Source organism: Miniopterus schreibersii (genome assembly GCF_964146895.1).
Source record: "Miniopterus schreibersii genome assembly, chromosome: 14".
NCBI lineage: Eukaryota > Metazoa > Chordata > Mammalia > Chiroptera > Miniopteridae > Miniopterus > Miniopterus schreibersii.
This window is the reverse complement of record NC_138114.1, coordinates 48766235-48788665: the sequence shown is the minus strand read 5'-3', so window position 1 is coordinate 48788665 and position 22431 is coordinate 48766235. Positions and strand designations below refer to the sequence as shown.

Sequence of the window (22431 nt, the reverse complement as noted above, 5' to 3'; positions counted from 1 at the left end):
GACCCTCCCCTTGTGGGTGCTCAGACCCTGCTCCTGGGCTGGCATAGACCTCAGGCTGATATGCCCATCAGGGAGGGACGCTCAGTCAGGTCATGCCAAATAGTCCCATCTCCTTTCCTCCTTCCACCAACCAACCATCTATCTTCTACTTGCTCCCACTCTGTTCTCTGCTTTCTGCCACATTCAAGTTTGTGTCCACCCATGGGACTCTTCTTAAGGTTCCGTTGGCAGCGAGGCACCAAGGAGAATCAAGGAACCCTCTGCAGAGTATTTGTCATCATTTCTTCCCAACAATATTTACAGCGCGGTGCTGTGAGCTAAGCATGAGCCCAGCGATAGAAAGCAGAGTAATGAAAACATTCATCTTTCACTTCCACTGGGTAAGGACAACTGAATTAGAAGAACTTGAATCAAAATAAAAGAAGAGACACAACTGACATTTAAATATGACAATATTGTTATTGCAAACACAAAGGGTGAGTCAAGCGCTTTACAAATGAAATGCTGCCTTCAGGGTAAGTAATTTGTATCAGGGCTTTCAAGGCCCAGGGAGTCTAATACCTCTCCTGTGTCAGGAGATGGCTAGAAGGGGCTGATGATCCCCAGGGCCCACTGCTAACTGATGCACACACTGCAGATAAGCTCCAAAATCTCTCTGATCTCACACATACCCAGAAGGCCAAGGAAAACCTTGGAAATACTAATGTACTCCCATTAGTTTTCATTATTAATAGATAGACACACCAACCCACAGGGTTATAATCTATATATCATGAACTATAGCCATGACTTGTCTTAGCAAGGTTTAACAACATGATAAATATTCTTCAAATCATTTTAGAATAATGATTATTCTTCCTGGAAATACTCAAAACATAATTCGCTCAACTGGAGAGTCTCACTTTTGCCCAGGGAGTTCACAACATTATACTGGTGCATCACCTCCTGTCTTTCAGAAAAGTTCCAGCACAGCTCTGTTTTGTCATTGATTTCCAGGTCCCTGTAGGTCTCAGTCCTATACTGTGGCCTATGATTCAGTCTATTTTTAAGGCACGTATAAAAGTTTATCAATAAGAAAAACATCCTATCCAGGTAAAAACAACTGTACTTTTCAGTCTCATTTTCAAAGGCCAGGTTTAGTCTGATTACCAACCAAAAGGAGACTACATTTCACTCTCCTGTTAAACAAATCCATCGAGACAGTATCTGGGATTAGCATGGTTTCAGGATCTGTGCAATATTAGGTCCCTTAATGTCCTGGCCACAGAAGGTAGATCTGAAAAATTTTAAAAAAAGAAAAAAGAATATTAATATGATTCTAGGGGGAAAAGACATTGGTAGATCTTTTCATGAATGAGTAATTATTATTTTGTGAACACTTTTGCAAATGTAGTATTGATTTCTTAAATAATGTCTCTTTAATTGCAAAATTTCAAGACGTACACATTTTTATACTAGTTGCAAGTTTCAAATTACATGTAGGTTTTAAATACCACTTACAAAATTCAAACTACGTTTGAAAATGCAAGAGGGAAAAGTAATACTTACTCATATCCATATTTCCCAGATACATCTGCCACTATTTCTGCTCCCAACTTATTCCCAGAACGTCCAAATGAATGTTCCTTCCAGATGAACTCAACGCTTGTGATGTTGCCAACATTAACTTCTGCATCAATTAATTTTGTGTAAGTCATGCCTGGCTTAAGTGTTCCACTGTGAACAGAAAAATAAGACTCATTACCTTGCGCTGGGCATTCGCAAAGCCAAAGTGAAAGGCATCCGCGTGTGAATCGGAGGAGAAAGAGCATTTGCTGGCATTGGCTTCTAGGACAGTTATTCTTTCTGTTCAAAATGGTCAGCATCTCAGACGAGCATGGTTCTGAGGCTTGGAAGAGGGGGTGAGGTAAACGGGAAGCCTGACTAGTTGATTTGGGGGGATGCCTAGAGAAGCATTATCTTGATGAGTTCTCCATAAGGATCGATCTGGTCTTGGCTTTGGAAAATCAGAAACCAGATGTTCCTGACACCAGGAAATGATGATACTGTCAATGATGGACTAATCCACCCCACGCTGACGTATGAACTAGAAGACTGTTTATCAGTTCACCATGGAGAAACACTTCCCGTTATTAACCAGAATGTTCTCCTATCTCTCCCTGGTACCTTCCTTATCTTTAGAAAAAGAATGGGCCAATCCAAAGATGTTTTGGTGGGCATGGCACTAGAGCAGAGAGAGGTGGATTATCTGAGGCACATGGCATATTTTATAGACGCCAGAATTAGAGATTTCCTTATTCCTGCTGTTTCCTTAGCCCTCTGCTGATTTATTGTCTGTCTCTTCTAACAGGAAGATGAGCTCCATCAGAGTAGGACCTGTGTCTATATTCTCAGCAGTTAGAACAATTCCTTGCACATAGTAGGCACTTAAGTGGTTGCTGAATGAATGAATGTTGCTATTTCCAGAGCCTGTTTTTTTTGGTTTGTTTTTTTCCATTAGATGTAGAACTAATTGATTTAATTACCAGAAGGCAATTTTTCTTCCAGGTTCTTAAGGATAATCTCGCTGACCTGCCTTCCCTCAGCACACCAGGCAGCCCTTCCTGCCACTGCCACTAGAAGCTCAAATAACTGAAACAGAATCTACGGTGAAGCCAGACTTGAAGCTTGTCTGGAGACTGGGCAAAGACTAGCACACAAATTCATTCAGCTGACTTCATTTTAACATAAGACATCTATTGTGAACCTGAAGTGCTTAATAATCCTTGAAACAGGATTGGGTAAGTATGTAACCACATTACAAACAACTTCTTTACACACTAGAAGTACAGAAATGTCCAGACATTCTCACAATCTTAAGAGGGGCAGGGACGGTATATTCACCCCCACCTGCGCCAGGCCAGGTGCAGGGCACAAGCCGCACAGCCGTGGGCAGTGTGTGCTGGGCATCGGAGTCACGGGCTCACGACTGTGCTGAAGGGCTCTCAGGGATGGGAAGAATGGGTAGGAATGAGGTGCTGAGACAGGGAAGGGTGTTTGGAACAAAGGAACAGCACAGGTGAAGATGGGGAGGAAAGGGTGGGATCTACTCAGTGCTGGGAGGTGCAGCCAGGGAGGTGGGCCTTGGCTCGCCTACCTGGCCACCCCCACCTCCTCCGTCTTCCCAGTGGTCCCGCCCATACGGAGAAAGATGCTCCCTTGAGTGGCATTGTTTCCATTGAGTTTGACAGACAACTTGTGCCTCCAACCTTGAAAGAAAGAACATGAAAGGTTAAAAATATCTGAAAAGGATGCTGGCCTGGGCGCTTTCCTGTAAAGGCAACTTCGTGGCTTTCAGGGTTAAACTGGAACAAGGCTGGTCCTGTTCATGAAATAAAGCTCAACTTCAGATCGTTTGACTGAACCTGGCGAAAAGCTACATTTAAAAATACACATAAATGTTCCCATTTCAATTTTCCACAAGTAAGTAGTTTAATAATATCTTAGAAAGAAAATTCTTCGGTTTTCCAGGCGTTCTTGTGACTGTTTAAAGTGGGAGCCGCGTGCCCTCCGCAGTCCATTTGCTTTCTATTTTGGCGCATGCGTTGTGGTCCCCGGCCAGGTTTTCTAGGTGCCATAGTTTGCAACTAATCTGGAAAAAGTCTAGAAAACCTATCGGGCAGGAAGGTCTGTGCTGTCATCGTTACTCCAGAGGCGAGTGGCCCGCCACATCCTTTCCTGCGGGAGGAGCTGGCCACGCACAGCTGGCGCACGGCTGGGTCACCACAAACCTGCCAATAGGATAAATCCCTAGCAAACGGGTAAGTGTAACTTTAAAAAAATGTAGAGCCGAACAGATTTTTCATTCTGAATTCTGTAATTGTCGCATGCTTAATAACACATCGAAAAAATGCAATTCTTTATAAAGTTATTTGAAAAGCATCAGAAAGGGGGAGAAATCCCACTAGGGAGAATTTCCAGTTCGTGAGTTAATCGTTGCCAAAGAATTCTCTTTCCCTCTTCAGCCCATCCCACAGCAATAAGTCTCCCACTGTCACCTCTCCAAAGACACCACTGTCCCCAGGCTCACCAGGGACGAAATGGGTGCTCCATCCCACGAGCCCTTTGGGCCCGTCTCCTTTGAGCTTTCCGCATACCTGGCGCGGGGAACGACATACCCCGTCCCTTCCTCGTCGCCTTTCCTCTCCTGGCTCCTTTAGCTACTGCCCCACTCCTCAGACTCCTCTGCAGGGGCCTCTTTTTCTGCTCCTTTCTTCTCAATTTGAGACTCTTTTCTTGGGCGATAACATCACTGGCTTTTACAGCTCTGATTGCTGGCTAACCGAGGTGACTCTGAAGTCTCTGTGGCGCACAGCCACCTCCAGGGGTTGATCTCTGTCTAGTGGGCGAGTCCTAAAGGCATCTCCAACCCCACGTGCTGGAACTGAGCCCATCAACTTACTCCAAACCAGCCTCTGTTCTTGCGCTACCAAGTGCAGAAAATGGTACATCACCCCCTCAGGCAGAACCACCCTGATTCCCCACGTCCCGCACCCCTCAGGTCCACTCCCCAGGGTCCTTCTGGCTGCCACCTCCTAACCCCCTCTGTTTCCTCTCACGTCTCTCTACCTTTCTGCTTGGATTCCTGTAGCAACTGTTTTCTTTTTTCTCCCAGCTTTGTTGAGATAAAATCACAGATACCACTGTGGGATGTCAATGTGCGTAACGTGATGATTTGATATACTACAGATACTGTGAAATGCTGACCACAATGAAGTGAGCTCACATCACACACCCATCCCCTCACACGGCGATGGGTCAACACTGCTCTCACAGGTCACCCTGCCTCCACCTCGACCCCCTAAGCCCTGCAGCCACTAATGAGAGTGATTTCCTAAAAAAAAAAAATCTGATCATCTTGACACCCTTCAGTGGCTTTCCATGAGCCCAAAGACAGAGCCTTAATCCCCACGTGGTGCCCAAGTTCATTCTTTGACCCGAGTATCTCTCTGACCTCATCTTAAGTACAAGGCTCCAGGTCTCTAATCACCGCAGGGGGTCTTTCAGTGCCCACCCTCTGATCTCCAGGCAATTCCTTCTGCTAATACTACTCCTGGGAAGGCTCCCCTGACCTGCTTGTGGAAGGTCCTCATTTGTCTGTCTCCTAACACAAGGTTTATTGAAACTGAGTTTTTTTTAATTTTTATTTTGTGTGTTGAATCTTTCCCATTAGCCTAAACTCCCGTATTGTTCCACGTTGCATCCTCAAAGTCCGGCTCAAGGCCCACTTGTGTATAGACCCTCAGCAAAAACCGTCAGAATCTGAAAGACAAGAACCTTGAAGCATTACAGTGAACCGTAGCTGCACTACTTACGGGCAAATGGGGGAAGAGGCCCGGTGTTTAAAAAATAATATGCTCTATTAGGCTTCTTATTTCTGAGGTGAAATTTATCAGCAAAATGACCCATCGTTGGGCAGCCTTCTTTGGGACAATGGAAGCAGTTTCCCTGGTGACAGAAAACCAGAGGTAATCAGAAATACAATTAGAAATGTTGCCTTTTGATAAAGTTATAGTATATTATTAAACCTTTAGAATTTAAATAAAGTATATGCATTTATAAATGACTTAAGTTGCCTAACAGGCTACCCTGTCTGTTTTCAAAAACAAAACAAAACAAGACAAATACAACTGACAGAAAAAGAAAAATAGCCTTTTAGAAAACTGGGTGAACAGTGTGAGTAGACAACCCAGAGAAGGGGAAACTCAGTTACTACGTAGAAGATGCTCAGCCTTACTAGTTGTCAGGGACGTGCTAATTCAAACAACATGCAATTTCATACGCAGCAGATTTGCAAGAGCTAAAACAACTGGCAGACCCAAGGACTGGCGAAGACATCAAGTGGGGGATTCTCCTATGCTTTCAATGAGAATATAAATTCACAGGCGCCTCCGACAGCGATTTGGCAAAGCCCAATGAGGAGGAAATGCACTCGCTGGACAATCTCCCGTCCAGTGTACGCATCAGGGAGCGTCCCCCGCGTACACAGGAGACAGGCAGAGGGGCTTACTGCCGAACTGCCTTTAATAACAAAAACTGGGAACCACCTAAATGCACAGTAGTGGGAAGATGAATAAATAAATTGTGGCCGATTCCTACAAAATATATGGATCTATATACACTGATGCAGACTTCAAATTTACAAATTCTAACCAAAAAAAAAAAAAAGCAAATCCAGAAAGATACTTACAGTATGATGCTATTTATTCTATATATGTCTGATTCACTTCAAATTCTCTCTTAGGGGAGGCGGTGAGGGAAGATAAGCTACTTCAATTCTTTAATCTTATCTGTATGTTTTAAAATCTAAAGCAAAATTAACAAGATGTTAACTTTAAAAAATCTTGGGTAGGCCCGGCCGGCATAGCTCAGTGGTTGAGCATCGACCTAGGATCCAGGAGATTGAGGTTCGATTCCCGGTCAGGGCACATGCCCGGGGTGTGGGCCTGATCCCCAGTGGGGGGCGTGCAGGAGGCAGCCGATCAATGACTCTCTCATCACTGATGTTCCTGTCTCTCTTTCCCTCTCCCTTCCTCTCCCTGAAATCAATAAAAAGATATTTTTAAAAATTATTATTATTTTTAAATCCTGAGTAGCAGTGTTTGAATATTTGCTAGTTTAGATTTTGAAATTTTGGATTTATAAACCATGGGCATTTGGGCTGGGACTGTAGTAAAATATCCCATTTAAAACTTCATTTTTAAGAAAGAAAAATTCTAACAAAAATAATAATAGCTCCTATTTTCTGAGTGCTGACCATGGGCTAGGCACTGGTCTAAGCACTTTATATACATTTAACCCAATTAATCCTCACGAGTTTCTGATTATTGTGATGCTTTCAGTCTCCCTTTCTTACAGGTATGGGAACTGAAGCCTGCAGAGAAGTTAAACAATTTGTCCAATAATGCACATCTGGTAAGTGATGAAACAAGAAAATGAACCAGGGCGGCCTGATGCTAGAACTCTTTTATTTTATTTATTTTATTTTATATTTTATTTTATTTTATTTTATTTTGACTATTTAGGTAAAAATACAATAAAACATGTCAAGGAAATTGACTCGATGTTCTCTGAGTTTGCAACCATGACTCGCATCCATGTGGGACGGGAGTCCAAGGTTCTCCCACCTGGCAGGTTGAACCCCATTGTCTCTGACTGCACCATGAGCCTGAGGCCTGCTTCCTCCTGTATGGTAACCTCCAGGGCCTTTCTGCCACTCAGAGCAGCATCAGGGCCGGTGGAAGGGGGAGGTGGAGGGGAAGGGAGTTAAGGGGAAATGCCAGTGCTTGGCTGTCCAGCTTTCTGAGAACTGAAGCTCACCAGGGTGCAGTCAGAGTGAGGACCACAGGCTGGGAAACTGAGAAGACGGCCTGAGGGCATCGCTCACCTCGCTGGGTAGCAGGTGGGCAACGTTCCTTCCCTTCCCGACCCTGCACTTACAAGGTGCTGTGACTGACAATGAACTTCAGATGGAGCCCCTTCCATGCTTTCCTACCCTGATCAAACAGTCGTCTCTAAACACAAGAGGGAAACTCTTTCCACTTCCCACTACAAAACAGATTTTCTTTCCCCTTTTCATAGTGATAACCAAATGAAAAACACGCTCAGCTCCAATCCGGCACCACGTGCGTCGGGACTCAAGGAAAATCAGATTTGGTATTTTGTCACGTATTGATCTGTGTGGAGCTGCTGTGAGCTATCTCTGCCCCAGTTCTGCTCTGTATAAATAATTAAATTTTAATAAAATAATTTCAATGTTCCAACACATTTGGTTGTAGCTATTGATTGGTTCAGCTTTCTTGGGGCATCTTTGAAGATGACATTTAAAATATATACACAGAAAAATTTTTGCCCTGGACTCATTCCAGTTATACAGTAGCATCTAATTACTGCATAACAAATGGCCAAAAAGGCAAAATTGAATATAATGCTCAAAAGAGCTGAGGCAACCAGAATACAAATAGCTGGTTTACTGATTTAAGCCCTTCGGCAACCTCAGCTGCCGTGCAGTGCTCAGCACGGAAAGAATCTGCTATTTCCCAAAGTGGCAGGTGCTTTTTTAATTTTTTTACCGCAAACCCAAAGCCCTAATTTTGAGTTGGCTGATCGTGTTTCAACAAATGACTTGCTAATGAAATTCCACGGCGAAATGCTCCACTTACCGCTTTAAAAGACTCGTAGGATCTACAAGGATAAGCGATAAATGCGTCGGGACTGAGAATGCTTTCCAGGTAAAAGCGATGGCTGCGGGCATGGTTGCAGTCAAAGAAGGAAGCCACTTCTGTGAAGACAGTTTCCAGTGAACTGAGAGCAGTGCAGGGTTAACCGACATTGAGAGCGTGAACCATTTCTCGGAAAAAGGAACTTTGTGTGTACCACTGGACACTGCACAGCATGTTTCAGTAGTACACAGCATTTCCTCTGTACCAAAGAACTTTTCGTGTGAATCTAAATGGACATTCAACAGGGCAAATAAACAAATGCAAACGGGGGGGGGACTCAGGGCTGACACAGACGTCCTCCAAACTCCCCCGATCTCTGCCATCAACATTTAGAGCTCTGAGCATCCCTGTGCCTGCAGCATCTCCTCCGACCAATTAATTCTGTCTCGCTGTCTCTGCAGGAAGGCCCGGGTCCCCTCCTATTCAAGCACAGCACAGCCAGCTCGTGGACTGGTGCACACCTTCAGCCGAGCTTCTAGGTGTGGCCAGTGGGGGGTGCTGTGAAGCATGCTAAAGGCAAATCAGTTTTGTCACTGTCAGGCATAACATCATTGCCACCGTTAGCTAGGATTATTGCAATAATCAGTAAGACAGATCTAAATACAATGTGCACTCTGAAGTTATCACAGCACCCCAGCCATCGGCGCTCTCTTGACCTTACTTGACATTTTTAACTGTAAGGCTGCACCCTCATTCCTCATTCCCGGCTCGGCGGATCTTTAGGAGGCTAGATTTTGGTTTTAGTGTATGTGGTGAATCGCTGTTGTCTAATAGCAGCCTCCAGTGAGACACCCCTTTTTGGGTTCTCACCTTTCTGCAATAGCATGTTACCTACCACTCCTCCCTTCAAGAGAGGGAGGCTGCTTTTTCACCTCCTGGGCTACAGGCCGGCCTCACCGCTGGATTTGACCAGTAGAATGTGGAGGAACTGACAGTTCCAGCTCCGTCAGAGGCGGTTTTTGTCTTTTGCATTCATTCCTACACCCGCTGTTCCTAGATTAATGCCTGGCACATAGTGAGTGCTCAATACCTGTGTATTGAATGAGTGAAGCCTCCTGATTTATTCTGAGTGACTACAATAGGTTGGACATGCTGATGGGTACTGAGGATACTAAGGCAGCTAAGACATGGACTCTGGCCTGGCAGACCTCGCAACTAGTGGGGGCTCCATACATGTGACTGTATTTTGGGCTAAAATATGTTTTTATAGTATATAAAAAGGGATGTGGGTGCTGTCCCAGGAGGGAGCTGCGAGAATGTGTAACAGCAGCCTTCCTAGTTGACAAAGCATTTACCTTTCTTGTAAGCGTTGAAGTCAAATGTTAATAGAGGGGTAATTAAGTCTTCACATCCTGGCATATGTTTGCCTCCATTTGGGTAAAAGTCCAGGTGTCCACAAGCGTTGATCGTCCCGGCACCTGAGATGGATAAAAGCAGGAGGAATGCTTCTGAAATTCTCCTCTTCAGTTCAGTGTAGCTTCTGTTTGTGTAAAAACTTACCGAACTCGAAGAGGAAGCGAGCGGCGTTGGTGTGAATCACATCCACGAAGCTGGCATCCGAGGGGTCCAGCCTGACGTCGCGGGGGGTGTTGTGGAAATACGGCCCGGCGGGGTCCAGCCCTAGGGAAAGCATCATGCCTACTAAGCCGAGGGGTGTTCCAGTTGAGGGGACAGCCACAGTGCTGCTGCTCTGGGAGGACAGGAGGTGAAGGCAAGGCTCTGTCTTCTAGGAGCGTTATACTGTGGGGCTGCAGAGCCTGGGAAGTGTGATCACCCCGGTTCCCGTTCCTTTGACACCACAGACACCTTGACCTTGGGCCTGCAGGCTGGGCTCTGGAGCGCGGCCCTGCTCTAGGCAGGTGAGCCGCATCTCCTCTTGTCCCACATTCGCTCCTGGTGCTTCACGTGCTGCTCAGATACTTCAGTCTCTGTGTAAAAAGTACATAAACACACCCAAGGCCCGCGCCCAGGGCAGGCTTACCAGTTATCCTCCCGAGGCCTGGCGTCCTTGACCCCGCCTCCCCCGCCAGGTGAGCTCCCAGGCTGTGGCCGATCAAGTGCACCTTAGAAGGGGAATATCCAAACTGCTTCTGGCGGGATTTTAAGAAGGAAAACAGAATCAGTATTTTTAAGAGAGCAGGTAGAATGGCTTACTATGCTTAAAATGAGGAAGGAGCTGGCCGTTTCTCCCTCACCTGCAGGATGGGGATGGCACGGTGACAGAGCGACATCCACGCCCACCCATGTCCTCATCAGCTGCAGGACAGTGCACCGGGCTGGCCGGAGGAAGCCTCCTGCCAGAGCCCTGCTCCCTGCACCAAGGGACCTCAAGGGTACAGGAAAGCAGCCCAGGGACCACGACATCTGTGGCTTCCAGCCCATGCCCATCCTTCCTGAGGCCTCCAACATAGGTCAAAGGCTACGATCCACCACGCTCCCGTCTGTCTCCACCAGCTTAAGGTGACCTAGCAAATGTCTGGGATGACACAGGACCTAGAGGCTCAGACCCCAGGATCAACGAGGAATTTCATAAAAACCTAGGACTGTTTTTCCTCAGAAGAGATTAGTCCAATTTCATTCTTTGTATACAAAGACCCACTCTAAGTGCCACCTTAAGATCTACTCTCCCCTAACAGAGTGGGGGCAGAGAGAGACATGTGGGGACAGACAGAGATGTGTGAGGCAGAGAGAGACACGTGGGGGCTGAGATGAGTACTGGGCTCCTCGATTCTTCTCCTGGCACTTTCCTAACTGTGCTCAGTGTTCCCATATCACCTTCCCTGGCCACCCACCTAACTTAGCTGCCAATCATGTCACTGTCCGTCCCACTGCCCTGGGTTTCCTCACAGCACCGCACCTACACTCTGCCAGAGGAGACGCACTGTCGCGCCCACTGTGTACCTTCAGTGCCCAGAGCAGTGCCTGGCTCGTAGCAAGTGCAGAGTAAAACGTTTGTTGAATAAATAAGTGAACCCTCCTTAAGAATCTGAAAGGATCATGAATCTTTAGATTATACTTCACTGCATTTTATGGTGGGAAATTACTTTCTACAATGGCAGAGCATTTGGAAATTTATAAGCATCTCTGGGGATACTCCTTATAAACAGCAGAGCCTATTTTATTCTTTTAGAAAATGTGTAGGTTAAGGAGTTGTGCCTGGACTGGCCTACAGACCCAATTCACTGCCACAGAGCCCAGCTTCTGTATGAAAATGCACTTCACGTTCTAAACAAATAGCAATCATGAGATAGAAATGGTTACAGTCATTAAGGATAGGCTGACAACGTGATGGAAACCAACAGCAGTGGGCCTACAGGAAGATCCAGGCAGTGACCTTGGCGGGGAAGGTCGGGGAAGGTCGGGGAAGGTCCGGGAGCCACGGGTGGGGAGCCCGTGAAGGAACACTGCCACCTAGTGGCGCTTTGCACAACCACAGGCACTTTCCCAAGAAATAACTTCCCCTTTTTGGCCACCACGCACCAGTGCTAAGCATTTCAGTACTTGTGCAAGCTAATAAAAAGAACAGAACATTGCTCCAAATTCTTGGTGATGCAAAACCCATTAAATATAATTTAAAATAATAACTCTTCTTACCATGAGCACGTCAATAAAATAAGCCACCTCGGCTCCGGCGACACGCAGGTTGTTGACGGCGTGGATGTATTCCAGAGACCCGTTAATCCAGTCCACGTTGATGCAGTTCACGTCTTCCTGTCTCAGCAACACCTGGGACAAAGGCTCAGTATAAGTGTTAAAGAAATAAGGATGGAAGAAAACCAAAGTGCCCAAACGATCGAGTCCATAATCAGAAATAACACTAGCAGGGCTACTACATGCCAGGCCCTGTCCTAATCCTTTCACATACATGAATTTACTTAAACCCTCACTTACAGATATGGAAACTGAGGCACAGGTAGGTTAATGAACTTACCCCCGATCACAGAGCCTGTAAGTAGAACCATGATATGAATTAGACAGCCTGATTCTGCCACACTGTATGGCCTTATAAATAATTCATTGCTGGCTCTGTTAGCAGAGTATTACTCTTGAGCGTAAGAGAGGAAAATTAATTTCTTGACGTGAACTTAGAAATATTTTTCCCTTAAACAAGAAATTGATCATATCAGTCAATTTTTGTTTTTGCGAAAGGTGAGAATTTACCAAAGAATAATTTTAAAAATATGTCCCCATTATAATCTACGCAATTTGTAATAGGTGCGAATAAATGGGGAATGGAACCAAGTGGAGGATTCCCATGAATACGCATTAATACCGCGCAAAGCACGTTCACGTTAAACGCAGACGTTCCGACTAAAGCAGAGTGTGCTCACAGCGTACATTGCACATGTCTTGCTGCCACTTTCCATCCGATTTCCACCCAGGAATGTTGATGCGGGTCATCTTGTCTGTCCTGAAGTGTGAGGCGTGGATAGTTCGATAATTAATGGCACTGATCTCCTGTTTCGAGTGAAAAGAGATTAAGGTTGAAGTAACAACTCAAAATTATTTACTATTTAGTAGAATTATTCTAAATCTGCTCCAAAGTCTTCCACTGAATTTAATGTTTAACAACCTTCTTTGATACACGTTGACCAAAGAAATAGTTACAGATACACATTGTGAAAATACCAAGAAATTATGAATGCATTATAAAACACAATATACAAATTCAATCACAAGGAAAGGAAATGAACATGTTTGGTTTGAAGGCAATGATTGTAAAACGAGGCTGGGTCAGTTTTCATGAAATCTCAGTAAGCCTTACTTTTGTATAGCGCTTCTCACTGACTGTCAATGTGATTCGGGGATTGTCTGATCTGAGACTTAGAAGCTACTAAGGAGGCGAAACAGATCGTCCCCCCCCACTTTCTAAACGAAAAATACAGGTTAGAATCGCACACGAGAAAAACAGCAGCACACTGAAGACAATTTTATGTGCCTACGTTAAATATTCTTTTGCATCTCTTACGTTTTGTTGCATTGGTTTTACAGCCAAACTCTCAGAGACTTTAGAATACTATGAATTTAAGTAATTTTGTCATTAAGAGGAAGATGAAAATGCACAAGTCCAAGCAATTCTGTTAAGACCAAAATGAGTAATCTGCACACAGCCCGCCTGACAATAGCGAATCCTATCACTGGAAAGCCACACGTTTAGATTCTCAGGAAATTTAAACAAAGAGCCTATTGCTAGCCGCCTGTCCTACTAGCGATATGCCATTAATCACACAACGTGCTGGCAAAAGTATCTCCGAGACTGTAAGCAAACAATGAGAACCAGAAGCTGGTTTACACAGTAATTACAACAGAGCTGACACATATCTGTCTACGTGTCAGGAATCGTTCTGCGTACTTTATAGAGGAGCTCACTTAACCTTCACGGCACAGCGAGGTAGGTACCAATTTCGCAAATCAGGAAGGGGCACTCGTCCAAAAGTACTGCAGCCAATGAGTCCTGAGCCAGGGTTCAAACCCACATGATCTTTCTCTGAAGTCAAGAGCTTAACTGCTGGGCTCTGCAGTTATCTGATTGTAGTGTTTTCTACTGACAGGGCCCAGGCCAGATGTGGGATTCACTGAGGCAGGAAATAAAGTCAATTCTATTCAGGTTTTGTTGGAAGCACTCACCTGCTAAGTAATGAAACCCAGGGGCAAAAACCTTTGTCCATTTATGCACTTAAAAGAACCCAGATGCTCATTCCAACTCCAGCTGGAGCCCCCTAAACACCTACTATATTCCTGTTTCTACACCCCCCAAAAAAACTATTTTGGGGAGGAATTTGGTAGAAAAAGTTTTTCTAGTCTTTCCCTGTCGAGAGAATGGTTTGATGAAGGGGGACCCCAAGTAAGTCTCAAAGTGGCAATCGGAACAGTATTGTGGGATCTGAGCAGCCTCTGTTGTCACAAGAGCCACTGGGGAATTTAATAAAGTAGAAAAGATACAAAAAAACATTTTGTTCACGTGTCGTTCCATCTGGCACACCCCTGTAAAGTGGCATGCTAACCTAGAAAATGGGAAACGCCAAGCATCATGGAATCAGAAGGCAACTGGGATTCTCTGCCACGAAGCGAGAAACTAAAAAGGGTGTCAGGGCAGAGAGGGCTAAGGTATCGATGTTTAGCTGGGTGCTCAGGCCTTTTCTCTTAACAGTCTCACCTTCGAGGAGTCATGGAGCCTAACTGGTACCAGATTAACCCATTCTACAGCTGCTGACTCCTTCCCAGGTCATCTCATTTCCAGTACGTCAAAACCAGTCACCACTTAGGTATGTTCCAGCCTTGACAATGGCTACAGGCACAGAAACTGCCATGGTCATGCCAAATGTGCATCACCCCGACCGTCGGTATGAGCCACTCTAGGCTGGAGTCATGGGTTCGTGGGGGAGGTGGGGCATCTAATTCTTGCGGAAAGCTAGCTGTGAAGACCTATGACTCTCAGAAGACCAAGTTCATGGCACCATGTTTCCCCTGACAGTTCCTCCCTCTGGGAAGGGTACGTTAAACCTTTGCATAGCTCACCTCTACTTTCTCATAAACAAAGGCAGTCAAATTCATACTGTGCAGCATTTGGGTCAAGCCTAGGACAATCCCCGCTCCTCCCTTTTTTTAACTATAACGCCGTGACTCATCCTACGTCCTAGCTGTGGTTAAAAAACACTTTAACAGCAAACCCTCAGGCTTCTGTCCATTGCAAAACTCGGTTACAGATCCAGTGTGTCCTTCCCCAATGGAAGGGAGTGGAGAAGACCCAAGGAACGTAATTTCTATGGCCCCTTCCCGAGGAAAGTACTTGGCTTCTGATGTTCTCTTCACCGCCTTAGGACCCAGCCTCGCCTTAGGACTAGCCTTCACCACCCTCTGCTTTGGTGCCCGTGCCCCACGAGGTTCAAGTGCATGACCATGAGCAGAAAGATGAAGGACCAGCGAGTCTCTGAGGACAGAGGGTCAAGACCAGGAGATACAGTTAGTCCCGAATGAACACGTATACCTGAAACTCCTACACCGACAGAGGTGCCCAGCCATTTGTATTCAGCGTAGATTCTCTTTACATTTAAAAAAATCATGGTAAAACATATATAACATAAAAGCTACCATTCAGACCACTCTTACAGGTACCATTTGGCGGCATTAAATCAGTCACATTGCTGTGCAACCACGACCACCGCCCCTCTCGGGAACTTTCCAGTCATCCCAAAGTGAAACTCTGCCCTCATTAAACACTAACTCCCACGGCCCCCTGCCCCTCGGCCCCCAGCAGTCACCATTCTCCTTCGTAGAGACTATTCACAGAGACCATTCTGTCTCTAGGAACCTAACTATTCTGGGCGCCTCATCTAACTGGAATCCCGCAGTCTCTGTCCTTCCGTATCTGGTGCATTCAGCTCAGCAAAACGTTCACAAGGTTCCTCCATGCTGTAGCATCTATCAGAACTTCATTTCTTTTAAAACTGAGTCATATGTGAAAACCGATCTTTTGGTAACACTTTGGCAGTTTCCCGACACTCGCCACGAGGACCTTTCCCCTTTGTTTCAGGTGGAGCTGCCACCTGCAGAGCGGACGCATATTTCGGTAAGGAGCTGTGTGTACACAGGCGCGTGTGTGTCTGGTAAGGAGGCGGCTACGAAGCGGGTTATGTTTGTGTGCCTGGAGGCCCAGCAGGAGGCCGAGTGCTGGTGAGGCCTCCCTGGCCTAATGGGGCGGATGGAAAGCCCGCCTCCAGGTCACGGGCACAGGTAAAGACTGAAGACGACCTTGCCGCAAGCAGTGCTCCTTCCCTGACCCCCTTTCCCGCCTGCTCCCTAAATTCAGTGCTCTGCTGGGCCTAGTCTCATGCTTTTTCCTGTGGCCCTGGGGTGGCATGCACTCTCTGGGTTTCAACGTTCACCTCTGGGTAAAAACCTTTCTAATTCAGCCGCTGGACAGCCCCTTAGGCTGAAGACTAAAATCTCCAAAAGCCTGACCAAACCTCACTCGTCTAAAATTTAACTCAGTCTCTTTCACCCCCAATTATTCGGACAAGACAGTCATTATTCTTCTGATCACTCGTGTGTGAAATCCCAGGGCGGTTTCTGACGTTTGTCACGTCATATACACTCACAGTGTGTCTGTCATCACTCACACTCGGGACGCTGGTCCAGGCTAGCTCCCCGCGTCCGGGCCGCCTGCACTTACAGCACTGGAACCGGCGCAGAGCTCTCTGCGATCGTGGGCCTAGTCTACACGCGCACTGTCCCATATGGTTGCCACAGCCACGTGTGGCTAGTAAGGACTTAACATGTGGTTGGTGTAGCCCATGAACTAATTTTTAATTTAACTTAATTTTAATAACCACATGGAGCTAGTGGCTCCTGTGTTGGACAGCACAGTGTTAAGTGGCCTGGCCGTAACCTGCAGACTTTCCCAGCTCCAGGCAAGAAGGTAACTAACTACTCTTAACGGGGCCTCATGGCTCCGAGGGTGAAATCAAAGCCACAGGAAGCGGTTACACGATTAGTTTCCTGTCTGCTTTCCAACTAATTCTACATTTGAGGACTTCTGTTCCGTCCCCAGTCTGACCCAGTATTTGTCCAGGTCACTTCCTTTGCCATTTCCCTGCCTCTCCTTATAGAAACCCTGCCCACCCTCAGGACACACCTCAAATGTGTGTCCCCCTCAAGTCCTCTCCTGGTCACCACCTCTACCCCCAAGGCGTCCCTGAGCTCAGATCACAGGTCATAACTGGTGCTGCAATAAAGGTGTTTGTTTACAAGCCCCATTTCCCCTCGGAGAATACACTTAAGACACTGTCCTGCTTGTGCAGCTTAACACATAATAGGTTCTGTGTCTTGATCACGCTCTCACATGTGGAAGGCTCTCGATGACTATATTAACCGGACAAAACACACAATCTACCTCATATGAAACAACCCATGCAGAGCCAACTTCATATTTACTTACTAGGACAAACAGCATGAGGAAGGAACCTGGCTCACAACTGTCAAGAGAAATACCTGCCTCGAAGCCAATAGTTTACGGCAGATGGGCAACGGCCCCTGTCCTCTGCGTCTACAGCTCGGCCTCTCACTTCAGACAACCTACGGCGAAGGCAGCCAGGCGCTTACCTGAGGGGCCTCGCGGCTGTGCCTGGTGTAGAGCAGGAAGCGGGTGTTGATCTCCTCTGGGGACCAGGGCAAACTGGTGAACTGCCGCGACAAGGTCCCTGTCCACGGTGGACCATCTCGAAAGCACCCCACCCTCTCATAGCAGATCTCTTTTCCTGCAACGAAAGGTGGAGTGCCCGTGTTGCAGGAGCCGGGCCCACGCGGAGGCTGCGTTTCCCACTCTGAAGGTTAACTGACATTAGTCTTTGAGTTGAACAAGTCGGATTCAGGGAGCATCTCTTCACAAAATGCACCCCCATTTATGACCATGACCGTGGAGATCACATGCTGCAGATAAGAGCACAGGCTTTGGAATCAGACATTCCTGGCTTTGGGTAATCGTTTAGCCTTTTTTGAATCTCACTTTCCTCCTCAGCAAAATGGAGATAATACCACTTACCTAGAGTCTTGTTATGAAGACTAAATGAGCTGTAACATGGGAAAGCCCTTGTGACTGGGCCTGAGACATAAAGACATTAAATGAGATACTGTGCCCTGGCCAGGCAGCTCTGCTGGTTAGAGCATCATCCCAGCACACCAAGGTTGCAGGTTCGATACCGGGTCAGGACACACACAGCAAGCAACCAATGAATCATAAATAAGTGGAACAACAAATTGATCTCTCTCACTCTCTCAAATCAATAAATAAAAATTTGAAAAAATAAAATGCAGTACTTTCTTCCCTGAGCTTCTGCCTTATGGTGTTAGACTGAAGGCTCTTGATGAGAGGGATCCCTGTCCTCAGAGCCCAGCACCATGCCTGGCACACAGCAGGAGTCTGATGTACGTTTCCTGAGATTATAAATGAGAGCAAAGTTTCACTTAGTTTCCACCAAGTTTCTTCTTTCTGGAGCTCACTTTACTCATCCCTAAAATGAGAGACTTTGGGGAAACCAAGTCCTCATTACCTCTGTCATTCATTGACTCGGATTTATCCTGTCACTATGACCTTTTGTTCTCATTTTCATTTACTGCTCAAAAACAAAACTTTGTTTCATGCTGTTTTATGGAGGGATAGTTCAATTTATTCAATTATGATCATAATTTATAATTATTCGTTATTAGATTATTCAATTTATGGTTATTGTTTATTACATTTATTATGATCTCACCTCATGATCATTTGTTAGTATTGGTTAGAGCTGTTTGAAGACTTGAATTTGAGGATTTTCTTTTGCCACTTAACAAAATATTTATACTAAATAAGCCTTTGACTCTCAAATCCACCAGCTTTTTAACTTCAAAATTTTAGGAGATTTCACATTCTCAACGATGAGATCCCAACGATGTGTATAAAGAGGAAGAATAGGAAATTAAAATTATTTTTAATCAAATAAATGTTTGTACATTAAAAAAACTTGTACAGCTGAGTAACATCCCTTGTTCACCCCGGGCCCCAGCCCTCTCCCGGAGCCAAGCACTCGAAACCTCAGCAGTTCCCGTGGTTCCCCTGTATCCGCGCACTGTGCCCACACAACCAAGTTGCAATTTATCAACTTCAGTCACACATGATCGATTAACTTGCTGCGATAATCGATAAGGATTTAACCCACCTATTCCCTGGACCAGCCTAAATTAGGGAAAGAGACAGAATCCACGCCAGTTATTTTAACTGTGAGGGTCTAATGAAACGGTGGTTATTAATTAGGTTTTGGAGAACTGAAGACAACAGGGGCCCCTGTAAGCAGCTCAGAGGAAGTAACCGCAGGGAGCAGCTACCAGCCCCAGGGCCGGTGGAGAAACGGAAGAGGCTGAGTTATTCCAATGTGGGAACTTGGGGGCTGGGCCGCTAGAAGGGGGGATGCTGGTTCTCCGGAGCTGGGCTTCTGGCTCTGTGAAGGGGTGTTAGCTTGCTACTGTGCGGGCATTGTGAGTCTGGTTCTGGGACTATCAGAAAAACTGTCAATTGGAACCAGTGCCTGCCACTGGAATAATGACACTGCTGGAATGAAAAGCCATTGATGGGAAAACCGGACAGCTCCCTTCTCCCCCCGGGGCACCAGCGCCCCCTCGGGTCCTTGCTGACAATGCCTCTGCTCTGCGCACACGCTGAACGCCTGTCCTGTCCCAGGGCCAGCAGAGCAGGGCCCGGCCCGAAGTCTCAACTCCTCCTGTACAATCAATCCGTTTCCAGCTCATTTACCGGCTTCCACTGTAAACCTAAAATAACCATCGTCTATCTCGTGATCCGTACCCCGAATTCAGCCCGACCCCCCAGCCTTTGCAACCTGAGCTGTAAAGCGCGCTCCTGTCCCTCCGGTCCCCCTTCCCCTCCCCAGGTGTCAGCCACACCGTGAACACTGGTAACACCCAGGCTTCGCTCTAGCATCATAATGAAGTCTCCCGTGTTTTGTCTGTAGGCTGACTCCAGAAATCAATAAACAGAATTTATGTGATTATGATAACTATTTTTCCTTCCAGGGCCAGCTAGCTGGCTATAACGACTCCCTTCTCCGCACGTCTGTTCAGACTCCCCTCCCTTCAGAGAATATTGAAATGAACTCTGTTTTCTTACGTGGACTGCTCAGGCCCGCGGGGTCACTCTCGTCTGCTCCCCGTTGGGACCGTGCCTTTCTTTGCCGCCTGTTCCCCGGGTTTGCTGGTTGCCTTTGTTTCCTCCTGCTGGAAGCCAAATGCGCCGTCTTCGGAATATCCGCGCAGCTGTGCGGCTTCTCACCGATGCATTCCCTGCCTGCGGCCCATTCTCTTTTTTCTTGAGCACACACGTACCCAGCTCTAACCTGGAGCCATGACCTCACGGATGGGTTCTGCCTTCCTAACACAACCTTCCGTTTCTCCTAGAATGTCCAGCTGCCTTTATTTTTTGCATGCCATGGCTTTACCCCCAAGTTCTCAATCCTATTATCCAGTGTAAGGAAGAAGAGAGTTTGGATTTTTGAAATGAAGGCTGTCGTAAATGTGGCATGTTATCTATGTTTGTGGCTTATCAGGGCTATTGGTCACCGTGTCTTTTTTCCGTGAGGAAATACTGTAAAGAGGGAATAAAGTTAGCAGCAGCTAGATGCGATGGAAAAGACTGATCGACATCATAGGTATTAAAGCCACTTAGGGGAAAAAGTAACATGTTTGCTATAAAGTTAAAAAGTTGAAATTGGACCAATAACTTAAATGGCCAATATGACAAAGGACAGGTGCGATATTGAACTGGGGTGGTGAGAACAGACAAAACCTATAACCTACACAGTAAATGCATCAGCAGCGCACAGCATACAGGGCACAGGTCATTGCTGTCTCTCTCTTTCTCTCTCTCCCTTCCTCTCTCTAAAATCAATGAAAAGCATATCCTCAGGTGAGGATTAATAAAAAGAAAAATGAAATATCCACAGACCAATATTCCTTCTCAAAATCATGACACAAATGGAAAAAATCAACATGGAAGTTCCAAACAGCATGAACTATTTCATGCATTAATTTGTTCACTCAAACTTTTATTGAGCATCTACTGTGATCCAAGTATAAAAGCAGAAATACATTATTTTCCCATTTACTGTCACATATCCATTTTGGAAGTGAAAAAACTGAGACTTCAGTGGGTAAGTTACTTGACCAACGCCATAAGGCTAGTAAATGGCAGATCTGGGAGCCAAGTAAAGACTATCCAGTATTTTTTATAATATTGGAGATCGATGCTTCACAATTGTTCCTCAGATTTAGTATTACAAAATGGATGCCTTTTCCTTAATTTTATGACAAATAAATCAAGGTGTAAACAGAACCCACGTCAATTACATTTCAGATGTGAATACACTTATTATTTTTAAGGAATTTATTATAAGTTATGAGTCTTACCTGTTGATGTGCCAAAGATTAAGACTGCAGCAATCCAAATTCCAAACATCTAGGTTGATTTTTTAAAATCACCAAAAAAAATTTTCTTGAAGACTTTTACTTGTAAAAATCACCTTGATATAAAATTTTCCACAGTTTTCTTCAAAAAAGGACACCACTCACTAAGTTCTCAGGCCAGAGGAGCAGAGCTAACAGCACCTTGAATTCTATGCCCTGCAAAGTGAATGTTCCATAGCCAGACTCCTAGCCTCACGTTGAGATAATTAGTGGGGTGTGTCTTGCATTGTGTGACTGGTAATTAAAACTTCTGAGGCTTTTCTGTTTCCTCATTAGTAATATTTTGGTCAGGCACAGACTGAGTCACTCTTGAAAGTTATTTTTAAGGCTTTAGGATGCTAGATCACAAACATTTAAAAAGGTAAAAAATTTCCAAACCAGAATTATACACATTGAGCATTTCCCCCCTCGTTTTTGAGTGTGACCATCCACTCGATACAAGCAGACCCTGATAAAATATGGGTTAAATGATAAACGTGCCTAATCTGCCTGACCCACCCGTGTGGTAATACATCATAGCAGTTGCTGTCCTCTACTCTAGGGCCCGATCACCCGGGTCCAAATTCTGGTTCTGCCACTTATTAGCAGTGACTTTGGCATAGCAAGCCTGGTCGAGCCTTTCCTCACCTGTAAAGTGGGGTAACCATGGTTCCTAACTCATAGGGTCATTCAGGTGATTGAATTTTGTCGTCTACGATCAGTGCCCAGTATACAGTAAGTACTACATTCGGTGGTGCTCATTTTATTACTGTCAGTTTTCAATTATGCTAATGGTTGTAAGACCAAATTCATGTTCACATACAGCTAAAATCACCTTAACATCATTGCACATGGACTTCATAATGCACCTGGATATAAAGCAAATTTGCCCTTTTGGCTACTGTTAATTTAAAGTGAACAGCAAATTCTATCCACAGATATCCTTAGAACGTGTCTCAATGTTTAAATGTTCACAAAAGGTGGCTGAAGGTATTTCTTGGCTTTTCTTAAATTTTCACTCTCACCATAGAAACATTAAAAATTTTAAGTGTTGCCCGGCCGGGCGTGGCTCAGTGGTTGAGCGTCAACCTAGGATCCAGGTGATCAGGGTTCGATTCCCGGTCAGGGCACATGCCCGGGTTGCGGGCTCGATCCCAGTCAGGGGTGTGCAGGAGGCAGCCGA

General features: G+C 45.6%; 1 protein-coding gene across 1 annotated transcript; it reads right to left on the bottom strand.

Moving 5' to 3' along the window:
* Positions 1-1212: 1212 nt before the first annotated feature.
* PNLIPRP3 (pancreatic lipase related protein 3) lies at positions 1213-21273 on the bottom strand (the record flags this gene model as incomplete). Its single annotated transcript, XM_081158429.1, has 12 exons — positions 21213-21273; positions 17364-17518; positions 12600-12719; positions 11856-11987; positions 10243-10351; positions 9762-9881; positions 9557-9679; positions 8202-8320; positions 5355-5487; positions 3137-3248; positions 1549-1716; positions 1213-1276 (listed from the first exon to the last, which is right to left on the bottom strand). The coding sequence occupies exons 1-12, from the start codon at positions 21259-21261 to the stop codon at positions 1213-1215; spliced, it is 1404 nt and encodes a 467-aa protein (XP_081014555.1). The 5' UTR covers positions 21262-21273.
* Between the last annotated feature and the right edge of the window lie 1158 nt (positions 21274-22431).